This window comes from Hylobates moloch, unplaced genomic scaffold, assembly GCF_009828535.3.
Source record: "Hylobates moloch isolate HMO894 unplaced genomic scaffold, HMol_V3 SCAFFOLD_19, whole genome shotgun sequence".
Lineage (NCBI taxonomy): Eukaryota > Metazoa > Chordata > Mammalia > Primates > Hylobatidae > Hylobates > Hylobates moloch.
Window position 1 is genome coordinate 73,956,107 of NW_026652294.1, and position 27,827 is coordinate 73,983,933.

The 27,827-nt window shown below is 37.7% G+C and overlaps 2 protein-coding genes across 2 annotated transcripts in view; one reads left to right on the forward strand and one right to left on the reverse strand.

Moving 5' to 3' along the window:
• The window catches only part of AK3 (adenylate kinase 3), a 64,676-nt gene that overhangs the window by 34,125 nt on the left and 2,724 nt on the right, over positions 1-27,827 (forward strand). The window lies entirely within an intron of this gene.
• Positions 724-27,646, reverse strand: CDC37L1 (cell division cycle 37 like 1, HSP90 cochaperone). The gene is made up of 7 exons (XM_032137786.2): positions 27,313-27,646; positions 22,144-22,425; positions 18,710-18,803; positions 9,814-9,929; positions 9,144-9,266; positions 4,972-5,136; positions 724-1,307 (listed from the first exon to the last, which is right to left on the reverse strand). Exons 1-7 carry the CDS (start codon positions 27,442-27,444, stop codon positions 1,206-1,208), a joined length of 1,014 nt encoding a protein of 337 aa, XP_031993677.1. The 5' UTR covers positions 27,445-27,646; the 3' UTR covers positions 724-1,205.

Here is a 27,827-nt window from a genome sequence, read left to right on the forward strand (position 1 = left end):
TAAGGATAGCATAATTAGCTTTGTTACCTAATTCTACATAAATGAAATCATCAAATATCCTGGCATAATTGAAATGACTTACAGAGGAAGTAGTAAAGCGTAGAAGCATTCTATGGTAACTGAGCTGAAAAAGGGGAAATGCCAAATGTTGTAAATGCCGTCATTACCAATAAGAGTCACCAAATTCTCAGAAATAGGTAATTGGCAGCTCAAGGCAGTTAGCACTACAAGATTTCTCTTGCCTTCAAAAAAAAAAAAAAATCATTTTTAAGAGTCCTTTTTAAAAAGGCTACATCAAAAAATAAACCAAAAAAAAAAAAAAAATTAAAAGGCTACATGAGAGTGAAACAATAACCACAAATTTAAAAATCAGATTATTATTCCTGTTTGTTCTTACAAGCCATTAGTATTCTTTTAAAACTTACTCCCTGAGAGATCCCAGACTATGTTAAGAAAGAGTGAGCTTGAAGTTATTCTTATTTAAAAAGAAAATCTACATTAGCTCATCACGTTTGATATTACTATAACTCTTAAAGTCAGCAGGGTAAAATCAAATTCTAAGGAATATAGTTTTGAGAATCACTTGAGGGGAAATGTAATGTCTATATCAAATTTGTATTATAGTCAAGGATTTAACTGATGGTGCCGAAAGTCAAGTATTTAAGAGTTAAGACTTTTAAAAATTGTACCCCCCCAACTTGTTTAGTAAAGTACATTACCAACTACTGATTTATTGCTTTTAATGTGATGAAACACCAGATTTGACAGCTAAATTAGCAGTGGGATACAAGTGTGTTTTTATCTTTAATCATGTTTGTAGAACAGGACATGTACATACCCATATAAAAAGAGACTGTAGCAGATGCCTCCCAGAATCAACCAGTTCCTGTAAACATTGCATTTGTGCAGATTTTCATACTTGATTCCAAAATTGAGAACAATAAGATTAAAGGCAAATTTAGTAGCCACAAAAAGTCCAGTTTGACTTCCTGCAACATATGGTACCACTCCTCTCTTTAGAACAAAACAAAACAAAAAACCTAGCAGCACATTAAAAAAAATTTACAAAACATTTCAGTACTCTTTCCCTCCCATCAAAAACCGAACAAAAATAAAGTGCAGCACCCATAAAAGTGTCAAGAAAATAGCCAAGTTATTCCTTTCTTGTAACAAAATAGCACTTGGCCTCAGCAGTCTTAACCAAATTATACAGTGTCCATCATTTTGGGTTCATCATCTTCTTTATGTACCACCGAGTTTAAGCTGCAGAGAGCTGTATTGATAGGATACTGAAGATAATCTGGATTCTGGGGAAAAAGAAAAGGTAGATTGGGGGGAGAAAACACATTATAACCAGTTTTATGACAGTACATACATATATATTCAGTTTCACAGTCCTATTTCTCTGCAGTATAGTAGAGTAGTAGGAAAAAAGATGGACTTTGGAGACAGACTTGGGGTGAATCCCAAGAAAATAAAGAAAAAAATAGGATGCTATCACCTACGAGATGTGATAAAAGAATGATACATGTAAAAAACAGAAATGTTAACAAATACCACCTTTCTTCTCCATTTAATCATACAAGGCAAGGCTACACCTTCCATGTGATTATATATACATAGCTACTGATAATTTAAATATGGTTTGAAGTTAGCAATGCATTTTTAAGATTACCATCTAATTACAACAGTAAATATTAAAACTGCAAATCAACTGAATAAAGAAAAAAATTTACTGGGTAAAAATTATGGCTATCTTCAGGGTCTATTGTGGTTTCCCAAAGGTTAAAACAAACTCAGTGAGAAATCTGTACACTTTTCAGAGGTATTTACACCCTTATTTTTTAAACTGAGAATAAAACAATGGGATTTTTTAAACAAGCGTAACTCATAAATGTTATGCTTGTCAATTTCAAAAACTGGGAATAGAAAACATAAAATCTTACTCAATAAATGCAAAAATAAAACCATTATTAAAGCACCATGAATAAGGGTATAGCCCTAAAGACCCAGAACTTTAGAAAATTCTTCCCCAATTCAATTTTGTCTACCCAATTGTTCCGAATATCTGCTAGTTACTTAAGACTTTTACCACATGTATTGCTAGTTTTACTTATATTTATTTTATTTAATAAACACCAATGAGGACAGTAGTCAAACAGGATAGATGTCTTAAACCTCACCATCCAATAGGAGGTTGGGAGGCAGGGTTTTCTAAAGATACTCCTAAGAAAGTACAACACTTTGTGAGATTCCTTTATTCTAAAAGTCAAAAAGCTAGCTGGAGTTTGGATTATTCCCAATCAGGTCTTTATGAAGGAAGTAGCAGGGACAACTGACTGAGGTCTGGGACACTCACACTGGGCTTCAGTTTTAATCCTGCCTCTAGTAAAGCAAGCCTCAAGGAGAACAAAATTCACAATTTAGTAAAATTAAAAGCTGGCCTATAGGATAAACCTAAAGTAACTGTTATTATATCTATATCCAAGAGGCCTCGCATTAGACCTCTCAAAACTAAGGATAATGAATGGTATTTGGCTTATTTCACACGATTGCTGTCAATTATTAAAAAAAAGAAATGAAAAGCTAAATGGTTACCCACACTTAAGCTTTATCAAAAATGACCAATATTATTGTAACATTGTCTCATTCTCCAAAAAAACAGCTTTAAGACCTTTTTCTGACAATGCAAGCCTAATTCTCTGGAACAGAGCTTACAATTACCCTATTAAGACTGGGCTCCAGTTTTCCATGGCACAACTTTGAATAATAGAGTTGGCTGAGGAGATTCTCTAAAACTCATCCACCCATCTTCCTAAGAACTATAAGATACTATCATACAGAGACTTTAAAAAATAAGAAGGAATCGGTATACCCAACCTAACCTATACTTAAATTTCATTGACTGTCCCTTATTTTCATCTAGTAACATTCTCAACACATATGATTCACAGTCTGTGGTATAGGTGAATGGGCAGTGAAGTATAATAGAAATTCAAAAGTAGAATATTAGATTCATCACTTATTGTGTTGACTACAGGCAAATTACTTAAGTTCTATGAATTTCCGTTTACTCATCTATAAAAATGAAATGAAAATGAATCACAGGGTATTTGAGAAGATTAAATAATATGTGTGAAAGTGCTTTGCGACCTATAAACTGATATAAAAATGGGATATTATTATTATGGCAAGATTTTTCTTCCAAACCTCTAAACTGATGATTTGGTCCTTCAGGTGGCCTCTCGTTTTATTTCCCTCAACTAGTCGATAATCCTTTCCGCACATGTAGCAAGCATCTAACTGAAATTTTATCCAGCCCTTATATCCTTCAGAAGGACTACACCAGGATGCTCAAATTACTTACCATAAGGAATTGGTCTCCCACCATGAGATAAGCCCAGCTTAATTAAATCTGAATAACCCTGATAATATCAGCAATACAAAAGTGTCAGAATTGTATAATTCTAGTCCCCCCATGACTATAAGGGATGCCTAGCACCTGATATTAGTTGCTATCTAATATATAGTTGCTTTCTAATAATAACAAGGACTTACTTCTCTCAAACCAGAGGCAACTTCTTGATAATATAGGCTTAAGATACTATAATGTGTACCTTTCCCTCTTACGTTTAGAATCAGTTACATCCTTCCAAAGTCTCTTTTTTCCTTCCCATGCATTATGTGACATTTTAATTGCAGGAGGTTTATATATTGGATTTCACAGTGACTTGGTCACAGAATTCCCCTGGAAAAACTACTTCCCTATGGGCTACTTCTTAGGAACTGAAGAGAAAAATCATCACTGAATTTAAATAAAATTAAGAGATAATCTGTAGGAATTTGTAGAGGGAATATTCTTTACACGTCTAAGGGGGAACATTACTAATTATTTAAAAATCAAACATTTATTATTTCCATCCTTGAGCCTTTTTTTTTTTTTTTTCCCAGGCAGCCTCTAGACCCAGAGTAGGCTCAGAGACTCCTGAGAATATTTTTGACTAGGGTAAATATGATCAATCGCTTTCCTTAAAGGACATACATGCAATTGGAATGGTAAAAGTACAGTGACATAAGGTCAAGCCATTGAAAATCCCAATTTTTAGCACTTTATGAGGTTTAAAACTAAATATAGGACTCTCCTCACATTGTCTTTTGAATAAGACTTTCCTTCTCACAATGTAGACAACAGATTAAACTGGCTAAAGCTGGTCTTAAAATCTTAGAGCCTGGAAATGAGAGATGACTAGGCCCTATTAAAGTGCTACTAGTAAAATCAAATGGGTAGGAATTATCTAACAATAACTTAAACTTGTAATCCTAACTAGCATCAGGCAGACCAGTGGTCTAATCACTTCTCCTTTTTGATGTAAATTTTTTCATGCTGCCTATATGACATGGTTTTATCTTGATCAAACCACTGAAGACTTCGAAGAGGCTCAAACCGTTGGCCAATATTACCAGATACAGTATTATCAGCTACATTAATGTGTTCTAAAAATGTTATATCTGGTAGACCCAACATTTAACAAGAAAATACTAAATAAACTTAAGCAACAGACCACACTGGTTCCATGTGCATGTCCACTTTGTCCACTTTGAAGCTAATCATCCTAAAAAATTCAAAATGGCACAGTTCTAACTCAGGATGAGATGTTTTAAGGAAGCTCCTGAGGGAGCCATCTTGAAGACTTTATGATTGAGATGATCAATAGCTAAGATTTGTTCTTAAGAATGGTTAGGTATAACTAATCACTACTACATTAAAAGGAGAGGAAATCTGGTATCTCTAAATACTTAAGAGGTGAGATTCAGCACCAAAACATGGCATGAAGTAAGATTCAACAGTTATCCTCTGAGGCAGGAATATTTAAAATGGTAGCACATACTAAAAAAAAAAAAAGAGTGGGGCAAAATAACAAAAATTATGTGAATATGCTCATAAAATAAATATTTACTATTCCAACTTACCTGTGGTAAGGATTCTAATAAACCTATAGATCCAACACCAGAATGGGGAACATGATTCTGAACTGTCATAGGTTGAAAACTTTGTGATTGAGAATAAAGTCTTACTCTTGACTTGAAAGCTTCAAGTTCATTTTTGAATGCTTCAAAATAACCTTCTTCCTCTGCCTAGAAAAAACAAAAACAAAACAAAGACTGTGTTCTTCAAGATTTCTAGACATAGTAAATTCCAGAAAGCATATAACAGGTTTGAAGTGGAGGAAGTAATGACAAGGTGAATAGTCTAAATATAGAAACCACCACGATCCCTGTCACATTTGTGAAAACTACCTGATTTATGGGAACATTAATAATTGGTTTGCTCCATTTCCTTCTGCTTCAGCAAAATAAGCTAATAAAAAAACAACCCCTCCCTATACATATGCACACAACTAAAAAGAAGGCTTTCTCTGTATTTTCCTTGATTTACCTGGATCCTTAACGGGATCCAAAATAGTCCTCATTTAATCTGTCAAATTCATTCTATCTTCTTCCCACTACCAAACAATCAAGGGATATTCTTAAAACCTTTTAATTTTCCAACAGTTAATGAGGGGGCACTATTACCTGTTCCTAGTAATTTTCTAACTCTATATTCCATACTTAAAAGAGCTACGAAAACCAAATAGAATTCAACAGTCAACGTCATTATGGAACTATCTTCTTGTTCTAGTTAAGCAAGTACCTTCCTTTCAGTATTATGCAAAGAAGAAATACGATCACTTAGGTCGAGGGAGTGGAACTCTTAGGCAACTCCCTATTGGCAGCTGCCTCTGTTTATGTTTCCTCTGAATATAGAGAAATGATACAGAGATTTATCCTACCAATAGAATGCAGGCTTTAAGTTCAAGTAGTGGAAGAGATCTTGTCAAATGGATTTTAGGTTGAGTAATCAGGTTAAAACCTGTGGATTCGTTATTAGCATCAGCTTCTATTGAAATAATGCAGGGAATGTTCTGTGCTGCCATCCTATCTTCTTGTAAATTTAGGAAGAATTTCCTTAATTACATTTTAGCACCTCACTTCATAGGAACTTGTGTGGACACAGAGTATGTCATATCCAAAAGGATTCTTTCTGAAAATTAAGAGGCACAATTGCTGGCCTCACTGCATGCTTAATAAGGTTTAGGGATTTAGATATAAAGTGATGACAGATTTTGTATTATTAAGTAATTTGTGGGCCACTTGCTTAATTTCTTTATGCCAATTTCTTCACCCATAAGATAGCAATAGTAATCCTCATAAAATGTTATATGGATTTAATGAGTTAATCCATGTAAAGTGCTTAGAATAGTCCCTGGAACAAAGTAAGCATACCATGAAAGTGATTATTTCATAATTTAGAAAAAAGTATTATTAAGCCTACAATGTTAAGATTGAAGACCAGTGCCTTTCCGTTTTACTTTGTTAAAGTAAATGTCAAACAATATATATGATTTGGCCATGTTCCGTTATTTTATTAAACACCAGTTTAAACACATCCATTAATGGAAGACAAAAAGGAAAGTATGTTTTTTACTACTCTTAAGTGTCAAGTAAAAATTTAGAAGAGACAGAAGAGACTGGGTGTGGTAGCTCATGCCTGTAATCCCAGCATTTTGGAAGGTTAAGGCAGGAGGACAGCTTGAGCCCAGAAGTTCGAGACCAGCCTGGGTAACACAGTGAGACCGTGTCTCTACAAAAAATTAGCTGGGGATGGTGGCATCTGCCTGTAGTCCCAGCTACCTGGGAATCTGAGGCAGGAGGATTGCTTGAGCCCAGGAGTTCAAGGCTGCAGTGAGCAATGATTGCACCACTGCACTCTAGCCTGAGTGACAGAGCAGGACCTTATCTCTAAAAACAAACAAAAGTTTAGACTAGTCACCAGAAGCAGCCTAGCTAAAATATCAAGTCAAGCATTTGCTATTAAAGTTCAATTGTTTCAGGAAAATTTCATATTTTGGTTGCATTTCAGAAGAGTTTAGGGTATTTAAGTTAGGACTACTGCCACATTGACAGTTTTTTAATATAAAAATAATAATTTTATGTTTATAAAAGGAAATGTTCATTGTAGTACATGAAAAAGAAAATGGAAATTATTTATAATTCCACCACACAAGTATAACCAAAGTTAAACTTTTGGTATATTTCCTTTTACCTTCTAATTGTATATGTTCAAATATATCCTATGTGCAGAAGAGCAGGTAAAAGATATACGCACAGTTTATTCAGCAAAACCCCCACTATTTACCCATAGAAATTAGGAATAGATCATTACTAGTAACCTAGAAACAGTTCCCTCCCCTCCCTGAGGTTATCATTACTGTAACTTTTGTCTTCTTAATTATTCCTTTGCTTTAGTTTTACTGCTTATATATGTATCCTTCAACAATATATTATTTAGTTCTGCCTGTCATTAAAAAAATACTTTATAAAAAAATACAAAATATGAACATTGATACTAGATATATCCATTTGGTATCTATCTAAACAGATACATCACTCTGTGGTTTGTTTCATTCTCTCTCGTTTTTCCATCCATGCTGATGTTGGCTAGTATTTTACAGAATGAATATACAGGTTGAATATCTGAAATGCTTGGCACCAGAAGTTTTTCAGATTGTGAATTTTTTCAGATCTGGGAATATTGGCATTATACTTACCAGTGAACATCTCTAAATTGAAAACACAAAATCTGTGAGTATTTCCTTTGAGTGTCATGTCGATGCTCAACAAGTTTTGGATTTTGGAGCGTTTTGGATTTTGGATTAGGAATACTCAACCTATACCACAATTTACTCATTGTTCCCAGGCTTTTTGCTATTACAATCTACTATAAACATTACGGCATTCTAGTACATATGTGTAAGAGTTTCTCTAGCACAGCAGTTCTCTTTACAGTCTTGAAAATTATTGAGGACCCTAAAGAGCGTCTGTTTATGTGAGTTATATGTGTCAGTATTTACTGTTAGAGATGAAAACTGAGGAATTTTAAAAACATTAACTAAAAATAACAATGACAAACTGATTACACTACCATTAATAACATTTTTATTTAAAAAAAATTGTTTTCCAAAACAAAAAAATTTAGTGAGAAGAGAGCTGCTTTTTCCTTCAGTTTTTCTAAATCTAATGTCTGGCTTTACAGAAGATGGCTAGATTCTCATATTTGTACTTCCGCATTAATCTCTATTGTACACTACTGAGAGAATGAAAATGAAAATTAAAAATAACATCTTGGTATTATTATGAAAATGGTATCGACAGAGAACCTCCTAAAAAGGTCTTGAAGCCCCTAGGGGTTCCTGGACCATACCTTGAGAATCTACTCTCTAGGGTGTTTCTAGGAGAATTTCTGGGTGTTAAGACAGGCACTTGTTCAACTTTACTAGGAAATTTTGTAAAGTGGTTGATCCAATTTATACTTCCACTAGCAGTGAACACAAATTCTTATTGCTCTACTTCTTGGGCAGCTTTTAAATTACTGCAAATCTTGTGAGTGTGAAAGGTACTTAATCTTTCTAGACATCTATTTTTCTTCAACATGGCCAACATCATCTACTATGTACTGCTTCCTGTGAATTCATGGCATAAACATTTCTTCAGCTCATTACAAAGGTTCCATAAATATAATTTTAAAGGGTGCATAATATTCTATGCACCATGGGTATTTTTAACTATTCCCTTAATTGCTGAATTTTTAGGTTGCTTCCTATTTTTTCTTTTATTAAACACCAGTTTAAACACATCCATTAATGTAAAGTCTGATTTCTCATTAAACTGTTGAGTTCTACACATGAAGAATCCTGTATCTATTTTGCTCAATAATGCATCCTGAGCATCTGAAACAGCTGTGCTTTGCATGAGGCACTCAATATTTACTGAATGAATTAATGATGGAACACAAGTTTCCTGAATACACACATTCATTTAAATGGGTCTCAATTTCATATACACGCTGTAGTACAGCCTCTTATATAGCTCTTTTAAGTTTAAATTAGCAAGAAATTAGCAATATAAATTTTCTTTTCACAAGAAAATCTACAGAATTTAGCCTGTGGCATCCTGCTTGGGTGCCTTCTATTGATATGAATAGAACAAAGAGGTCTCAGCTGGGACCAAATCTTCCCATTTATCAATATCAAATAACTACTTACTTTGGCTTTCTGGAAAAATAAACGAAAACACCCTCTTGGATCCACATTACAGTTTTTGGCCATTTCCATAATAAACTGCATTACAACAGCTTGATGTGCAATTTGTTCCATTAAAGCCCCTTTCTGAAAAAGATTTAAATGATATAAGAAACAAATACATAAATATATTTAATTGGCATACTGATTCAAATTTTGAATTTTTAGAATACTTTTGATTTTACTCTCTTAAGTTATAAGTCAAATACTTTACAAACATATAAAGAGTATATCTTAGGTTTTTTTCATTATTGGTACGTGGACCAGAAGAACTAAAGGAAGACTATGCTCTGAACTTGATTTAATACCGTGATTACTGTCTGGATTTTTAAAATACGACTTTCAAATTAGTTTGAAAAGGATTATAGTAATATGAAAACAAGAGAGATGGGGGTGGAGTGGCAGAGAAAGCATAGTGGAAAAGTTTGTGTATGCTAACTGAAACAACAACAACAACAACAAAATCCCACATTAAACTCAAGTAGATCTGAAAGCAAGAAATGGTAATTCCATCTAATGACCTTCCTGCTTTCTTTTAAAGGACTTAATGTAGAAAACAAAACAAAACATCAATAAAGTATGAAATCAGATTTCCACTAAGGTTCCCAGAAACTCAAGGTTCACATAATACTACCTTCTCAGCTTCTAGGTGAAAACACCATAAAATAAGGTATTTAGCAGTTTCTTCACATACAAGGTATGGATGGTCAGACAAAAATCTCTGGCTATCATCCCATCGACTCAACATACCTGTAAAAAAAGGAAATGAACCATAAGTGTCAAACATTTTCTTTCTTCCCAGAAGGGAAGAAATACCAACCACTCTTAATTCATTAATCTCTCAATGGTATTTTTAAATGATTCTCTTTAAAGACAATTCATATTACCAGAGCAACAGATTATGGTAAAAGAGCAAGTGAGGGACAATACTCTTTAAAGCAATACTTAGTAGACTGGAAATAGCTCCTAAAATTCACAGAAAGTTTTACTTCAGATAATTAATCAGGCCAGAGTGGCCAGTTCAATATTAAAAAGTCCTGCATCCACGAATGCCCACAGTCTTGGGCAAATTGACAGTTAGTTATGTAAGCCATTTACTCATGATGTCTGTTATAAACAAAGTCTTTTAAATATTAGTTAAGCATATTTGAAAATGGTTGTCATTTTGTTTCAAGATGTCAGAGAAATCCAAATACTATTTAAGTTATATCTACACCTTTATCTAAATTAGTACGAAATTTGGTCAAAGTCAATACCACCGAGAAATCACGGAACCAACAAAGTGTTGACTTTTGAATGCTGTCTAGTCAGTCATAACTGAATAGATTTTTTTCTTTTCTTTTTTTCTTCTTTTTTTCTCCATAAAGATGAGAGTCTTATTATGTTGCTCAGGCTGTCTTGAACTCCTGGCCTCAAGAGATTCTCCTGTCTAGGCCTCCCAAACTGCTGGGATTACAGGCATGAGCCACTGTGCCTGGCTAACTGAATAAATTCAGTATACCAATGCTAGGTTTAGATTCCTTAGACTCATGCAAAGAAGTCTGGATATTCATGGAAATTTCGTAGAGCTGACTCAAGAGTTTAGCAGTAAACTTTTCCCGTAGGCACAAAATGAACTCCTATATATTTAATTCCACATCAGTACACAAGAAAGAACAAAACTGAAAACAAATGTCCTACTGAGAATACACAGTAACAATGTGAGTCAATCAAAAATAAATGATTCATTTTTTCCTCACTTAAAAAAAGGGGGTAGGACCAGGCACGGTGGCTCATGCCTGCAATCCCAGCACTTTGGGAGGCCAAGGTGGGTGGATCACCTGAGGTCAGGAGTTCGAGACCAGCCTGGCCAACATGGTAAAACCCTTTCTCTACTAAAAACATAAAAATTAGCTGGGCATGGTGGCAGGTAAATCCCAGCTATTTGGAAGGCTGAGGCACAAGAATCGCTTGAACCCAGGAGGCAGAGGTTGCAGTGAGCCAAGAATGCACCACAGCACTCCAACCTGGGCGACAGAGCAAGAGACTCTGTCTCAAAGGGGATAAGCTGGGCATAGTGCACATGCTTGTAATCTCAGCACTTTTGAAGGCTGAGGCCAGAGGAATGGTGAAGTCCAGGAGTTGCAGGCCAACCTCAGCAACGTAGTAAGACCGTGTCTACAGAAAACGCTTAAAAATTAGCTGGGCATGGTCGTGTGCACCTGCAGTCCCAGCTACTTGGGAGTCTGAGGGGGCAGGATCACTTGGGAGCCTAGGAGCTAGAGGCTGCAGAAGGTATGATGGAACCACTGTGCTCCAGCTTGGGCAATACAGCCAGACCCCATCTCTTAAAAGGATTAAAAAAAAGGATAAAGACTGTAGCATTTTCTCATAGAGTATTCTAAGCTTTATAAAGTTATTTCCCCAACGCTTTGGACATAATGATTAGGTCATTTGAAGTTCTGAGAAACAGAATGATTATGGAAGTTACTTAAAACTCCTCTTAAAGTATAAGAATATTGCCAGGTGTGGTGTAATCCCCGCTATTTGGGAGGCTGAGGTGAGAGGACACCTTGAGCCCAGATGTTGCAGGCTGCAGTGAGCTACGACCTCACCACTGCACTTCAGCCTGGGTGACAGAGCAAGACCCTATCACTTAAAAAAGCCTAATGATGGCCAGGCGCGGTGGCTCACGCCTGTAATCCCAGCACTTTGGGAGGCCGAGGCGGGTGGATCACCAGGTCAGGAGATCGAGACCATCCTGGCTAACACGGTGAAACCCAGTCTCTACTAAAAAAAAAATACAAAAAATTAGCCAGGCGAGGTGGCAGGCACCTGTGGTCCCAGCTACTCGGGAGGCTGAGGGAGGAGAATGGCGTGAACCCGGGAGGCGGAGCTTGCAGTGAGCCGAAATCGCGCCACTGCACTCCAGACTGGGCGACAGAGCAAGACTCCATCTCAAAAAAAAAAAAAAAAAAGCCTAATGATTCCGGGGACTCAGATTTAAAGAAAGCATAATCCTTATTTCTTATACTTGAACCCATAAAGCAAATCCTATGAAGCAGTTTTGCCTTAGCTTTTTTACACTTCTGGAGAGGTAATATTTTCAACTCTATCTACTATCCACGATAAAGCATTGCTCCTCTTGTTTACTTTTTCATGGCAGCATTGTGACTCACTGAAATACCAAAAGCCTTATCCATTCTGGTTTATTTTGCAGGAAGGATAACATGAAAGGGTTCCTGACGCTTGGGGCCATGGGGAAGGGTATCATTAAATATTAATTTTTTTTTCTTTTTGTTGAGACGCAGTCTCGCTCTGTTGCCCAGGCTGGAGTACAGCAACACGATCTCAGCTCACTGCAATCTCTGCCTCCTGGGTTCAAGCGATTCTCCTGCCTCAGCCTCCTGGAAGCTGGGATTACAGGCGTGTGTCACCATGCCCAGTTAATTTTTATATTTTTAGTAGAGACAGGGTTTCACCATGTTGGTCAAGCTGGTCTCAAACTCCTAACCTCATGATCCACCCGCCTTGGCCTCCCAAAGTGCTGGGATTACAGGCGTGAGCCACTACTCCTGGCCAAATGTTAATATTTTTTAACTACCTATTTAATACCTGAGACAAATTAACACTTGACATTAAAAATGCATTTTTTTTAATCTGAGAAATACTATCACTTGATTTCAAAAATGCACATTGAATTAGTATGAAATTGAGAAGTTCAGTTACAGGTAGTCGATACAGACCTTTGCATAAAGAGTGTGGAAGTTTATGAACCAAATAAAGACAGGTGGGGCGTGGTAGCTCACACCTGTAATCCCAGCACTTTGGGAGGCCGAGGCAGGAGAATCACCTGAGCACGGGAGTTTTTTGGTCAGTCTAGGCAACAAAAGGAGACCTTGTCTCCACACAAAATGAGATAATTAGCCGGGCGTGGCGGAGTGCACCTGTAGTCCCAGCTACTTGGAAGGCTGGGGCAGGAGGATTGCTTGAGCCTAGGAAATTGAGGCTGCAGTTGCTATGATCTTGTGACTGTAATCCAGCCTGGGTGACAGAAAAAGACTCTGTTTCAAAAAATAAACACATAAAATAAAGAGAATCAACAACTCAGTGGAACAGCATATACCTCAAATTACTGATATTATTTTGGAATTTGTAAACAAACTTCTATACAAATGGAGAGTAACAATTTAAGACAGTGGCTGAGAAGACAGACTAGAGCTAAACGGCCCAGGTTCAAATACTGGCTTCACCATTTTACTACTGCAGGTCCCTTTATATGCCTCCATTTCCTCATCTGTAAAATAGGGCTAAAAATAGTACCTAACTCAGGATTTTCATTACAATTAAATGCTATTAATTCATATAAAGCACTTAGAACAGTGCCTGAGACACAGTAAATACACGATAAATGATAAACCTCCATTCAAAATGTTTATTTAGCTAATCCTTTGGTTAAGGATAATATAGTCATTTAAACTAGCCAAACAATTTCTCTGAATGCTTGGAAAACCTCACTTTGACAAGTTTAGGTATTTTAATCATATGCTTTAACCTATGTATTTCCCTAGTGAACATCTAACTCTCAATCCATCAACCTTCAATATGCCACCTGATTCCTAAAATGGTCCTGAAATACACATGTCCTTCCTTATTACTGATTTCCCTTCCCTCTTTCATTATACTTATAGAATTATTATTATTATTTATTTATCTTGAGAGACAGGGTATTCCTCTGTTGTCTAGGATGGAGTACACTGGTGCAATCACAACTCATTGCAGCCTCAACCTCCTGGGCTCAAGAGATCCTCCCACCTCAGCCTCTGCAGTAGCTGGGACTACAGGTATAAGCCACCACACCTGATGAATTTTTTTTTTTTTTTTTTTTTGTAGAGACGAGGTTTCACTGTGTTGCCCAGGCTGGTCTTGAATCCCTGGGCTCAAGTGATCCTCCAGCTTCAGTTTCTCAAAGTGCTGGGATTACAGGCAGGACCACCATGCCAGGCTTAGAATGATATATTTTAACAAACTACACTAATTCATTTTAATTTCTCTGTGTACTAAAAATCTCCCAGCTAGTCTGTGAATTACCTGAGGAAAGCTGTATGATCATTTCCCATATTCCTAAACTCCAGATTTCCTATATTTCCAATCATCTACCACCATATGCATTTCTACTGATATGCCTGCACGTACACCCATCTTACTTGAAACCAAACCCATACTTGTCTCTCTGCCATCCTACAATGCTTCCTAGGCTCCATGTTACCAAATCAAGCATTTTAGAAATTCCTCTGACATATCCATTTCTCCCACATCAAATTGACCACCAAGTCCTGTGGTTATACTACTATGATCAGTTAATATAGTGAATCACATTAATGAGTTTTCTAACGTTAAGCCATTTTGATTCTTAGGATAAACTCTTTGAAAAATTTTTTTTCAGATTATAAAAATAAAGTTTATTTATTGTGAAGAATTTTTAAAATCCAGAAAATAAAAGTTATCTGTAATTCTACCACAAGAGATTACTGTTAACATTTTAATATATTTCCTTCCAGGCATATTTTTGAATGACTTTTTAAAAAACCAAAATTAAGGCTTGTCACGGTGGCTTACGCCTGTAATCCCAGCACTTTGAGAGGTCGAGGCGGGAGGATTATCTGAGGTCAGGAGTTCAAGACCAGCCTGGCCAACATAGTGAAACCCATCTCTACTAAAAATACAAAAATTAGCCAGGCGTGGTAGCAGGCACCTGTAATCCCAGCTACTCAGGAGGCTGAGGCAGGAGGAACGCTTGAACCCGGGAGGCGGAGGTTGCAGTGAGCTGAGATCACACCATTGCACTCCAGCCTGGGGGACAAGAGCGAGATTTCGTCTCAAAAAACAAACAAAAAAAAAATTAAAATCATATACATTTTCTAATCATTTCACTTCATATGTAAGAGTGCTTTATATTAAATGTTTTTCAAAAATAAGATATTGATATGTTTTGTAAAAGCAATAAACAATTACATTGAAGAGGTTGTAAATATTCACAGAACAAACGAAAAAAATCCTATCATAGTATTTGTGCAAATTTTTATAGCTCTTGGCAAAATTTCCAGTGACAACATCCTACACAGATTAAAAAAAGCTGAATCACAGCTAACGTTGGCTGAAAGTGAAGATGATGTGCTCTGAAAATCAGATGACTCAAAAAGCAGCTCTGATGATCATAAAGCCAGTGATGTCAAACATGCATATAACTTTGAATATAACGGTTGTGAAATTTAAGAGATAAAAGCCTTTGTTTTTAAATTAATATTTTATATTTATAAAATGTGAATTAACTAAATTAATAAACTAAATACAAATGTAGAGGAAAAAATCAGATTTCAATGCTTTATAATATTCCATGATATATTGTACCATTTACCATTAGGTGGTAAATTCCACCTAATTGAAGGGTAAAAGCAGCACAAGAAAGGCAGTCAACAAATTGTATAAGGGAAAAGTTAGGAAAAACTCTGAAGAATGTAAGTACGAATAAGACCACAGAGAAGCACGGGTGTAAAGCCCCTATAGCCCTATACGGCCTCCACACACACCAGGCCTATGTCATCCAAGAGTCTGGAATGCAATCGAAGTCCAGAAAGCCTCCAACTGGAAGCTTTAATTACATCTCCTATTGCAGATGTGTTTAGAAGAGTATACCAGAAGCCATTATCCTAAGCAAACTAACAAAGGAACAGAAAACCAAATACCACATGTTCTCACCTATAAGTGGGAGCTAAATGATGAGAATACATGCACACATACAGGGGAACAACGCACACTGGAGTTTACCAAAGGGTGGAGGGTGAGAGGATCAGGAAAAATAACTAATGGATACTAGGCTTAATACCTGGGTGAAGTAATAATCCGTACAACAAATCCCCAAGACACACGCTTACCTATGTAACAAACCTGCACATCCTGCACATGTACCCCTGAATTTAAAACAAAAGTTAAACAACAACGAAAAAACAAAATAAAGGAGTATACCAATATAGTCATCATTTTGGTAAGCTTTCTTCTTTCATCACAATAAGCATACATCAGAAATCTTCCATCAAGCAGGTATAGTCACAAATTTTCACTGTCTTGTGTCACACCTCTATCAACTCTGTGCCATAATTCAGTCCACAGGGATTATTATCTCATCATTCCCCATGACTACAAGTTGGTCCACTCTCCACTGACGGAACTTGGTAAAGCGGAAATTGCAGGTATTCCAGGTCCCTTGTTAAGATATATCTATTCCAGAGTGGGAAATAAAACACATGAAAATTTTGAGAGCCTACTACCTTTGTAACATTCCTGGGGATCCAATGTGCTGTGGCAAGTAATATATCTCCTCTGAAGTTAAAGTCAATATGCATTTTCAGTAAGAAACAGGCACAATGTGACTCTGGGAATGGCTATTGGTCTGGCTGGGTGTGAAAACAGCAAGGCTCTGATATTTATTACAAGATAGTATATTGGAAGTTCACAACTCATAACAGCAAAATGATTGCTTATTAATCACCTGTGGATGTTACATCAGTTTCTTCCCTCAACTATCTCATATTTGCACAATAGTTTCATAAATTCAGGGATCATGGTGGCATAGGTTTGTGATTATGCATAGATTCGACAGTGTAGACTTTCCCCTCAAGGATGTTCCAGTATCCTAATCCAGTTTAGCCGCTGAACACCTAATTTGCTAGTAGCGAAAAACACCAAAATCTCAATATAGCACAAAGCACTGCAGAGATCAGCCAGCCATCAAGTAGCAGGTTGATTACCCTGGTCCCACTTCATCTCAGAGGGACTGGTAATTCCTCACTTGAACGAGCCCACTCTAGATGTGGAAGTGCCCACCCTCCTTGCCATGCTTCTAATCAGTAATACATTTGTAGTCTTACTAAATGAATTATTCACCATATCACACTATTTTTTGACCCAGAAACTCATTTTACAGCAAAGCAAATGAAGACTGTAGGGTTCATGAAATTCACTGTTCTCATCACGAACATCAATACCCAGAAGCAGGTTTTATAAAATGCTGAAGATACATAGTGCCAGATGGGTTACAACACTTTGTGATATTTGGATATTTTCCTAGACAAAATTGCTTCTGAACAAGGCACTCAGCTTACAGCAAAAGTGAAAGAACTGCTTCTCATTTACTAGGTTTCTCATGGCTTCAAAGCAACCAACTTTCAGAGTGCCAGCTGGGTGAAAACACCTTGAGGAATGTTGTTTCACCAGATGCAGTACATGCTCTGAAAGAGCAATCAGTGTATGATACTATTTTTCCTTCAGCAGAAAAACATGGGCCTAGAAAGCAAGGACTGTAGGCGGGAGTGGCAATTCACATATCACAACTAAGATTCATGTGCAAATTTTTTGCCTTCTATCCTTATGACTCAAGGCTCTGCTCATTTTAAGATTTTACTATCTGTCCAAGGGAGGCCTGTGTATTCATTTTTTTCTATTATAAATAATACCACATTGATTATATGTAGAAAAACTTTTCTATTTCTTCGGGTACTATTCTTTAGTTAACTACAGTCTTTTTCTTTAAAATGAAAAGTATGAGCAAAGTGAATATTTTATGAATAAATTACATAAAAGGAAGGGAAAAAATTGAAAGTCATATTTATTGTATTGACATAACTGAAGCATAAATGAAATTCAAAAAACTTTGGGTAAATAAACACCAATAGGAAAAAGATTTCAAAATGCCATTTAAAAAGTTCATGAACATATTACAAATAAAAACCATTTTTACTAAATTAACATACTACTTGGAATTTAAAAAAAAAAAGTTTTAAACCTTAACTCCTAACACTTCCCAGTAGCATTTTCATGCCAGCGGTATCATGCTGCCTATAATTCTCAGAACACACCATGCTGTTTCCTAACTGCCCGTCTCATGCTGTTGCTGTTGGCTTGCCTCCCTTATACAGGAAAAACTCCTATCTGTTCCTCGAAATCAAGCTCAGATGCTGGCTCCTCTGGGAAGCCTTCACTTGTACCAACCCCCCTCTTACCCTTTTTCCCCAATAGAAAAAACCTATTTTTCAGTTCTTTATATAAACATTTCTACTACTATATTTATCTGAGTAACAGTTCAAGGATCTGCCTGAATTATAAAGCATCATATCCAAAACCTGAAAAAAAATGAATAATCTTTTAACCGTAAGACAATCAGATTCCAAGGAAGCAAAGAGGAAAAAGAAAAAAGCAAAGACTAGTTCGGAAATGGAAAGAGGCTATGGAATACATAAAGTTGTCTTAAAGGTAGTATACTATATAATAATACTTTTGCTTCTCTTTACCATTTGGTTTGCTCTGTCAATTAATTTTATTTATAACCAAAAAAAAAAAATTCTAAAACAAGATCTATACAGCTGTGCCAGAAGTAGCTACAGAATTGGAGTTTGCCACTTTTCTTTTTGGCTCTCTTTTTATAAGTCCATTTTTTGTACATGTACATATGATACCAAACATTACAAAGAAAGAAATCCAAGTAGTAGACTTACCAAAATGTCTGATTTTTTGCTCATATTTTTGCATAAATGATTCTGATTTATCTTCATCTTCTGTGTCTTTTCTTTTATCTTGATTAATAAAACTCTAAGAAAAAATTTTAGAAATTTAAATCAGATTTTAAATTCTAATTGAATCTTCTTTCTCAGATACTGAATACCTAGCAATTCTTCCTACAGACAATATATGTGGTATAATATCATGATCATAATCATGATATTACATGATTAAATTCATCTGTTATTTTTAAAAATTAAAATTTTCTTGTATGGGAGTCTTATTAATTTTGTCTAAAATGATATATGAGGACAGGCATGGTGGCTCACGCCTGTAATCCCAGCACTTTGGGAGGCCGAGGTGGGTGGATCATGAGGTCAGGAGTTCAAGACCAGCCTGGCCAACATAGTGAAACCCCGTCTCTACTAAAAATACAAAAAATAGCTGGGCGTGGTGGCGGACGCCTGTAATCCCAGCTACTCGGGAGGCTGAGGCAAGAGAATCTCACGTGAACCCGGGAGGCAGAGGTTGTAGTCAGTTGAGATCATGCCACTGCACTCCAGCCCGGGCAACAGAACAAGACTCCATCTCACAAAAAAATACATATGATATATGTGTGGATATAGGTTCATCTTAGAAATCATAGAGAAAAACAACTGAATTAACCTTTTTGGTAAGCTGAATTTCCCAATTAAAAGCAGGTATAGAAACATCCTTTATATTTTACATGCATAATTTACTTGTGCATTATTTAATTTCTATAAATATTTGCAACTCTTGCCCAATCTTTCGAGTTCTTGCTGGAAATAAACTCAGAAATTCAAAGCACATAGAGAATAAGTGATATTTACTCTAAATTCTTTATTAAGACATAAACCAGAAATAGATGTTGTTGTTGCGTGTCTTTTTTTTTTTTTTTTTTGAGATGGGGTCTTGCTCTGTCATCCAGGCTGGAGTACAGTGGCACAATCATAGCTCACTGCAGCCTCAACCTCTTGGGGTCAAGTGATCCTCCCACCTTAGCCTCCAGAGTAGCTGGGACTACAGGTGTCAGCCACCATATCCAGCTAATTTTTAAATTTTTTGTAGAGACGAGGTCTTGCTATGTTGCCCAGGCTGGTCTTGAACTCCTGGGTTCAAGCAATCCCTTCACGTTGGGCTTCCAATGTGCTGGGATTATAGGCATGAGCCACTGTGCCTGGCCCTTTGTTGCATTTCTAATAAACTTCTAAGAAGACACCAAACAGTTTGATATTTAAAGTCAAGTACAAATTTCTATTAAGGAAGTACTTATTTTCAGTTAAATAAGTCATAAAATATACCAAAAATAAAGTTTGTATCTAGCTAGAAAAACTGGCAGAAGTTTCTTAGAACATTCTGTGATCATATTTATACCATGATCATCACTGCCAAAAATAAAAATTGCAAACTAGATCACTGCCAGTTTATAATCAGGAAGCACTCAAAAGTTTACATATTTCAAAATAAAAGATTTTTTCTTCATACAGTCTGCCATCTAGACCAGCACTGTCCAACAGAAATACAATCCAAGTCACAAATGTAATTTAAAATTTTCTATTAGCCACGTTAAAAAGCAAAAAGAAACAGATGACATTAATAAATTATTTTATTTATCTTAACATATCCAACCTATTATCATTTCAACATATAAGCAATACAAAACAATTATTAATATTTTACTTTTTTTTGGCACTAAGTCATTGGAATCTGGTGTGTATTTTACACTTACAGCACATCTCAATTCGGACTAGCCACATTTCAAGCACTCAATAGCACATGTGGCTAGTGGCTATCAAGTTGGATAGCGCAGATCTAGACCAGTCCTCTCAAGTCTCAAGCTCCCAGACAAAACCAGTGTAGGATTTTGAGCAAATGACTGGAACATAAAGATAGTCCTAATTAATTTGTGAGATAAATGTAGGCTGTCTTAGAACCTAAGTTTAAAGAAATAATTAAAAGCAGAGACAAATGAAAATATTTTCTTTGTGACCACTGTGTTAAAGAAGAGACATTTACTTTACAAAACAAGAAATACTACTTTGAACATTCCTTCTGGAAGAAAAAAATTATTTTAAATAGTTTTGGGATATAAATGCAGAGCGGAAAATAACACAAGACAGACCCCTCAAAACAGTATATACAGATATAGCAAAGGACTCAGATAAAGAATGACCCCATTGTGGAGGGGGAGAAAAAGTATATATAAATTAGTACAGGCACAGAGAAAGTCAAGAAAGATATGACTCACTGTTAAAGTACTGATAGGGCTAGCGGCGATGTACACTTATCTATGTGTGTTACTGACTGCTGTAGCAGAACTAGAGCTGGTCCAGGGAAAGGCAATTAAAAAAGTTCATGAGAGGAGGTGAAAGCAGATGCCAAGAGGACAATTAACAAGTTTGCAATGGGTCTCACTGTTGCCCAGGCTGCAGTGTAGTGGCACAATCTCAGCTCACTGCAACCTCTACCTCCTGGGTTCAAGTAATCCTCAAGCCTCAGCCTCCTAAGTAGCTGGGACTAAGGCAATACAGGCACATGCCATCATACTCAGCTAATTTTTGTATTTTTTATAGAGACAGGGTTTCATCATGTCACCCAAACTGGTTTTGAACTCCTGGACTTAAGTGATCTGCCTGCCTTGGCCTCCCAAAGTGCTAGGATTACAGGCGTGGACAACTAAGCCTGGTCTATTTTTCAATAAATATCATTTTATTCCACATTTAAAACACTAGTTCATGAAGTTTTGCCTTTTCTCCCCTTTTCACGCATTTGAAAATCAACCTCTAGAAACTCTAGTTTTCAAATGGAAAACTGAGGTATAAAACCCCGAAGTTTGAAAAACATGGGATTTTAAAAGTCTAAGCCTTCATTCTTAAAGGCACTTAATAAAGGATATTCAGCACTTCTCTTTATCTTATCTCTCAATCCCACGGTCAGGAACTTCTGACATTTAACCCACCACTAAGTTATCAAGTCACTCTACTTATTTTTCCACTTAGTTTCTTCATTTACAAAAATAAGGTGGTTGCATTAAAGGTACTCTAAAGTAGTGATAATCAACGTAGGGGGTACAAAATATGAGATGTGGAGGAAAACATTTCATAACTGATATATTTTCCCATCCTTATATCAAATTTTTGTGAATGTTTTTTAATATATGTAATATTTGGCAGTACATTTACATAAACATGTATTTCAGACTGGTCACTTAACTGCCTGGAGTCTGCGGCTCTACAGCAAGAGCTTTGAGACTTTTTGACTTTCATAAACTTTTCAAGCACCTTTCATAAGCTGTCAAAATTGAACACTGTTTATGGGATTCTGCTGTTTTGCTACCAAATACGCACAACTGGTTTGTACAAACACTTCAGTTTTCCTTCTTTCATTATGGCCCAATAAAAGGTCATACCTTATTAAAAACATCCTTGCTAATGGCATCCATGCTCCACAGACACATCTTCTCTCTTTGTACCAGAGCTGCTTCTTTCTGTCGCCACTCTTCTTCCCGTTGCCTCAGTTCTGATACTGCTGTTTGTGCTTTGGCATGCTCCTGATCCAAGGACTCAGAATTATGCAGTGCTAAGCTACCAAGTTTCTGTTGAGCTTCAGCAAGATTCCATTTGCACGCCACAGAGCTCTTCACAAACTCTTTCTGCTTTTGGCAAGCCAATTCAATTCCATGGCTATACATCTGGATAAAAACAGTATTTGTAAGAAATGAAGAAAGCAATGGATGTTTGTGCAGCACAGTTCAATTTTTCTTAATGCAAAGGATTTCTGTACAATATTTTGGTATATAGTATATCCCGTGTTCTAGGTCTGCAGTCATGTTTTTATATCTTAGTCCTTGTTTCATCAACTACTTTTAAACTTCTTTGTTAATTTATGCCTATCCCCTGACAACCAACAGCAACAAAAAGCCTGGCAACTATCACAGTGTCTTGCATAAAGCTAGTGCCTAACAAACATTTAATTAATAGTCTTCATAATCCTGAACAAGCAGAATAATGAGAACAAAGCTTAAATCTAGTTCATCACCTCAATACTCAACATGCTGACAAACCAGGCCTTTATAATTTTGCTCTCCAAATACTTCACTACAAAAAAACCTCCTTTTATCTAGAAGTAATCATTTCTTGGTTTCTACTTTCTATCTGCATTTTTTCAATCCTTGGTGATTTGACAAGGTCTTATTGGATATTTCTATTTATAACTGATTATATCAGACAGATATCCTTTAATTTATTCCTAATCAAAACAGGCAAAGTATATATATACTTTGTGATGGAGTCTCGCTCTGTCACCAGGCTAGAGTGCAAAGGTGCGATCTCAGTTCACTGCAACCTCTGCCTCTGGGGTTTACGTGATTTTCCTGCCTCAGCCTCCCAAGTACCTGGGACTACAGGCATGTGCCACCACGCCCAGCTAATTTTTGTATTTTTAGTAGAGACAGGGTTTCACCATGTTGGCCAGGATGGTCTCGATCTCTTGACCTCGTGATCTACCCACCTTGGCCTCCCAAAGTGCTGGCATTACAGGCGTGAGCCACTGCGCCTGGTCGCAAAGTTACATTTCTTAAAAGTGACAATGGTCTACCCTGCTGACCGTACTACTCCGAAGCAGTAGTAGTTTTATTTACTTAATTACTACATGTAAAGTACTGGGATAGACATTCAATACCCTATATTCCTTGGCTCTATAAAACAAAAGCTGAAGGCACATTCTTTATGACTTCTTAGTCAAATGTAGATCAACTTCAGAATAATTTCTCTCCAATCTGTTCCCATATCTGCATCACTATTCAAGCCCTTATAATTTCACATATGAATCATACAAATGCAGACTCTTATCCCAAGCCATTCTCCACTCCACTAGACTGGAGTGATCTTTCCAAAAAATGAACCTGATCTTTTTTTTCATTCTTAGCTTTGGGATAAAGTACATACTCTGTGGCAAAGCCCTTCGTGATGTCATTTCCCATTACCTCTCTAGACTCAGTTCCCATTGCTCTTCTACTTGTTTGCTTATTCTTCCCTTTCCCACCCTTGTCCCTCATTTCAATTCGGCAATCTTGTTTCTTCAAGGTAACTCCTACAGAAACTCCTATCTTCATCCAGATTCTGGCATGCCCTAAACTTTTTCTGACCCAGTCTTTCCCGACCCAAGTTATGCATATTTCTATTGTGGTGTTTTTCATACAATATCATGCTTATTTGTTTACTGACTGGTGGTGGCAAAAAGTTCTGAGGCAAGTAGTAACCAAGGACCCTACCTCTTAGCTGAGTCTTCAGGCAAACTCAGGTTTGTACTGGGACAAATGTGGACACTGTTGCTATTCAGATGTTTTATTTACTCATTCAGCAGGTTTGGAGCCCAGGTACTATAAACCATGTCCCTAACTAACCAAATAAAAGATTTATTTTTACTTTTTGTTACCTTAGAATAGGATCAAGAATAACTGTAGACTAGCTATGCTTAAAACAGGACCAGGAAAAGGAGAAAAATTAAGCTATAAAACTTATTTTGTAAGAAAAGATTTAAGAACTTTTGTATATAAAACTTCTTTTGGCTGGGCTCAGTGGCTCATGCCTGTAATCCCAGCACTTTGTGAAGCCGAGGCGGGTGGATTACCTGAGGTCAGGAGTTCGAAACCAGCCTGGCCAACATGGCGAAACCCCGTCTCTACTAAAAATATTTAAAAAATTAGCTGTCATGGCCGGGAGCTGTGGCTTACACCTGTAATCCCAGCACTTCAGGAGGCCGAGGCAGGCAGATCACGAGGAGGAGATCGAGACCATCCTGGCTAACATGGTGAAACCTCGTCTCTACTAAAAATACAAAAAATTAGCTGGGCGTGGTGGCAGGTGCCTGCAGTCCCAGCTACTTGGGAGGCTAAGGCAGGAGAATGGCATGAACCCGGGAGGCGGAGGTTGCAGTGAGCCAAGATTGCGCCACTGCACTCCAGCCTGGGTGATACAGCGAGACTCCGTCTCAAAAAAAAAAAAAAAAAAAAAAAATTAGCTGGGCACGGTGGTGGGCACCTGTAATCCCAGCTACTCAGGAGGCTGAGGCAGGAGAATCACATGAGCCTGGGAGGCGGAGGCTGTGGCGAGCCAATATCATGCCATTGCACTCCAGCCTGGGCAACACAGCAAGACACCGTCTAAAAAAAAAAAAAAAGAAAAGACAATATATCAAGAAAAGTAATACGGTAATATGGATAAATAGAAATTATGTTGCATTTTCAGATTATTTGGGAGCAAATATTCTTTTCTTAAATTGAACAATTCTAAAAATAATTTATGTCTTAATTCTCCTCAAACTACCCAGACAACATTTGGCCATTTGGGCAAACTATCCAACACGTATTCAGATGATTAAATAAAATATTAGGTCACATTCTAACCTACGACCATACGGAAGTTTTAGAGGGACATTAAACATGATCTGCCTTTACATTAATTGGATCTAAGAACTACATATCACATACTACATTGAGAAGTCTAGATCCCCCTTATTTGACAAAATTAAGCCAAAGCTGTTTTTTAGGATTATAAAATGTTAATCAATTAAACATTTTATTTTTTCCAAATATTCCAATCCAAAAATTTAAGTCTTAAAGCCAGCAAGACCAACAAGTAGGTTTGTAATAAACACATGAACTTAGAATTAATAATCAGTTCACAAAAAAAAATTTTTTTTTTTTTTGAGACAAGAGTTTCACTCTTGTTGCCCAGGCTAGAGTGCAATGGTGTGATCTCGGCTCACTGCAACCTCCGCCTCCAACAATTCTCCTGCCTCAGCCTCCCGAGTAGCTGGGATCACAGGCATGCGCCACCACACCCAGCTGATTTTGTATTTTTGGTAGAGACGGGGTTTCTCCATGTTGGTCAGGCTGGTCTTGAACTCCCCACTTCAGGTGATCCACCTGCCTCGGCCACCCAAAGTGCGGGATTACAGGCGTAAGCCACTGCGCCTGGCCCACTTTACAAATTTTAATACCATTTAAAGGTAGTTTCAGACATAGTTTTACAGTACTTCACATGGTGGGCAGTGCAGTAGGTGGGAAAATATACTAGACTAGGAGTCATAAGTGGGTTCTAGTTTTAACCTGGCCACTAACTAGTTATATGGCCACAGGGAAATCACTTTTAATGAGAGAGATAAGCTTACTCACTTCTAAAATCTCTTTCAGCTAAACAAATTTAGAAGTGCACAAGTAAGAAATTAACATACAGATATTCCTCTAGATTACTTCTGTAATTCAACCACAATGCACTGAAATTCTTGACACCCTTTTTTCTCTTCATATGCCTTCAATATTGACAATGGCACCTGTTGTTCACTCTTCTTTCCTCCCTAACACATCATGTGCTTATAATACATTTTGTATATAAAGATGACACTAGTGATCCAAAATTAGTGGGTGACTAATGATGGACCCATCAACTCTCATTCTGTCCTCCTAAAAAATGTCTTGTAGTTCCCCAGTGACTAGCTGGCCAAAGTACAGACAGTGGTTATGAAACAGCATTTTTCTCTGTGTGAAGCCAACTAACCCTGTTAGCTGGGCATAAGATTGATAATGTCACGCTTACTGGCAAGCAATTTAACTCATCCTCATTAACATCTAGCAAAATAAGTTGAGAGGAAAACTACTATTAAATCTGTTACACTCTTGGGAACCCCGTTTTGCAAGAAGGCGGCAGACACTTATGATCCATTGAATATATTAGTGTTTAATCTGTGATCCTGAACTATACTTCCAAAACACACACGGATTCGGAGAAAAAAAAGGACAAGGTGATGCGAGTATGTATGTACCCCCAAGATAGGTCCCTGAAAAATCCTTAATAGTGTATCACATTTGGATACGTTTCAATGGCAGGAAGGCAGGAATGCTGGATTGAAAACACAATACCAGGAACCTAAGAGAAGTCTGAAGGAAAAGACAAGCATATGCGTACACATTTTCACTGGAGAATGACGTGAAGCAAAACTAAAAAAGAAAACAGTAAGGCAAACATGGTCACGCGAATGGGAGAGGTGTACGCCAGCGTCAAAAGCCAGGTTTAAAGAATTCACTCAGTTGTCAACATCGGTGAAAATCGCACGTGAAATCTTTGTCAGGACTCAGTGTGATGCTGAACTACAATCATTCCCTGTTCCTATCAACTGTGCACAAGTATGCTAGAGCCTTTAACAGAATAAAGCGCTCGGGGAAATCCTCTCACAAGAGGACAAAGGGTCAATGTTACAGCATGGGCCGCCCCAAATCTGGGTGCTGTCAGGAAGGGGAGATGGAGGAAGGTATCCCAAGGGTGAATAGGAATCAGCCAAGGTGAAAGAAAAGGTGTGCGTGGAGGTGGAGGTTGGTAATATATGGCCACCCCATCTCCCCTCCGAAGATGCTATAAAGGGGTGGGATGGCATCAGGCGTCAGGTCCCAGGTCCCCGGTCCCCGGGAGTGAGGTGGGCGTAGAAAAAGGCGTAGAAGAGGGTCTGGGAGACGCGGCATTCCAGGGGTTTGGCGACAGCACCACTCCATCCCTCCGCAGAACGCAGGGCCCCCTCTCACCTGGGCGCCGCCGCCCGGCAGCTGCGGGCAGCGCGGAGAACTGGGGAACACGTCCAAGTCACTCTCTTCCTCAGCCTCACCCTCGGCCCGAGGGAGGCTCCAGGGTCCCGGAGGCGGCCACGGTTGTTCCATGTCCGGCTGCTCCGGGTCCTACAACCGCCCCCGGCCCTACAACTGCCACTGCCAACAGACTTGGCGTGAGTGGAACCTGCTGCGCTGAGCCAGAACCCCAGCCGGGGGCCGGGGCCGTTACCCAGAATCCCTCTACTGGCCGCGACGCCGCTGCACACCCCGCGATAGCCTGGGCCTCGCCACCGGCGGACAGCGGAAGAAATAGTCGGCACGGTGCGTCACTTCCTGTTGGAGCGGGGCTGTGGAGGCGCGTCCCGGCCCTTTGCGGGTAGGGGGTGGATCTGCAATTATATTCATGTTTTAAGCCCCGTTCTCTTGCAGCTTTTCGGTACTGCAAACTTAACCGCTAATGGCGCTATGGGTGGAGAAACGTTATATCGTTA

What these genes read in the sequence shown, in the direction of transcription:
- CDC37L1 (XM_032137786.2), bottom strand. Translation starts at nt 27,444, where the DNA reads ATGGAACAACCGTGGCCGCCTCCGGGACCCTGGAGCCTCCCTCGGGCC. An exon ending in GCAAGGATGTTTTTAATAAG is followed by an intron (nt 18,804 to 22,143) that starts GTATGACCTTTT and finishes ATTTTTTCTTAG; the next exon opens with AGTTTTATTAATCAAGATAA. An exon ending in TTCACCTAGAAGCTGAGAAG is followed by an intron (nt 9,267 to 9,813) that starts GTAGTATTATGT and finishes AATCTTTTTCAG; the next exon opens with AAAGGGGCTTTAATGGAACA.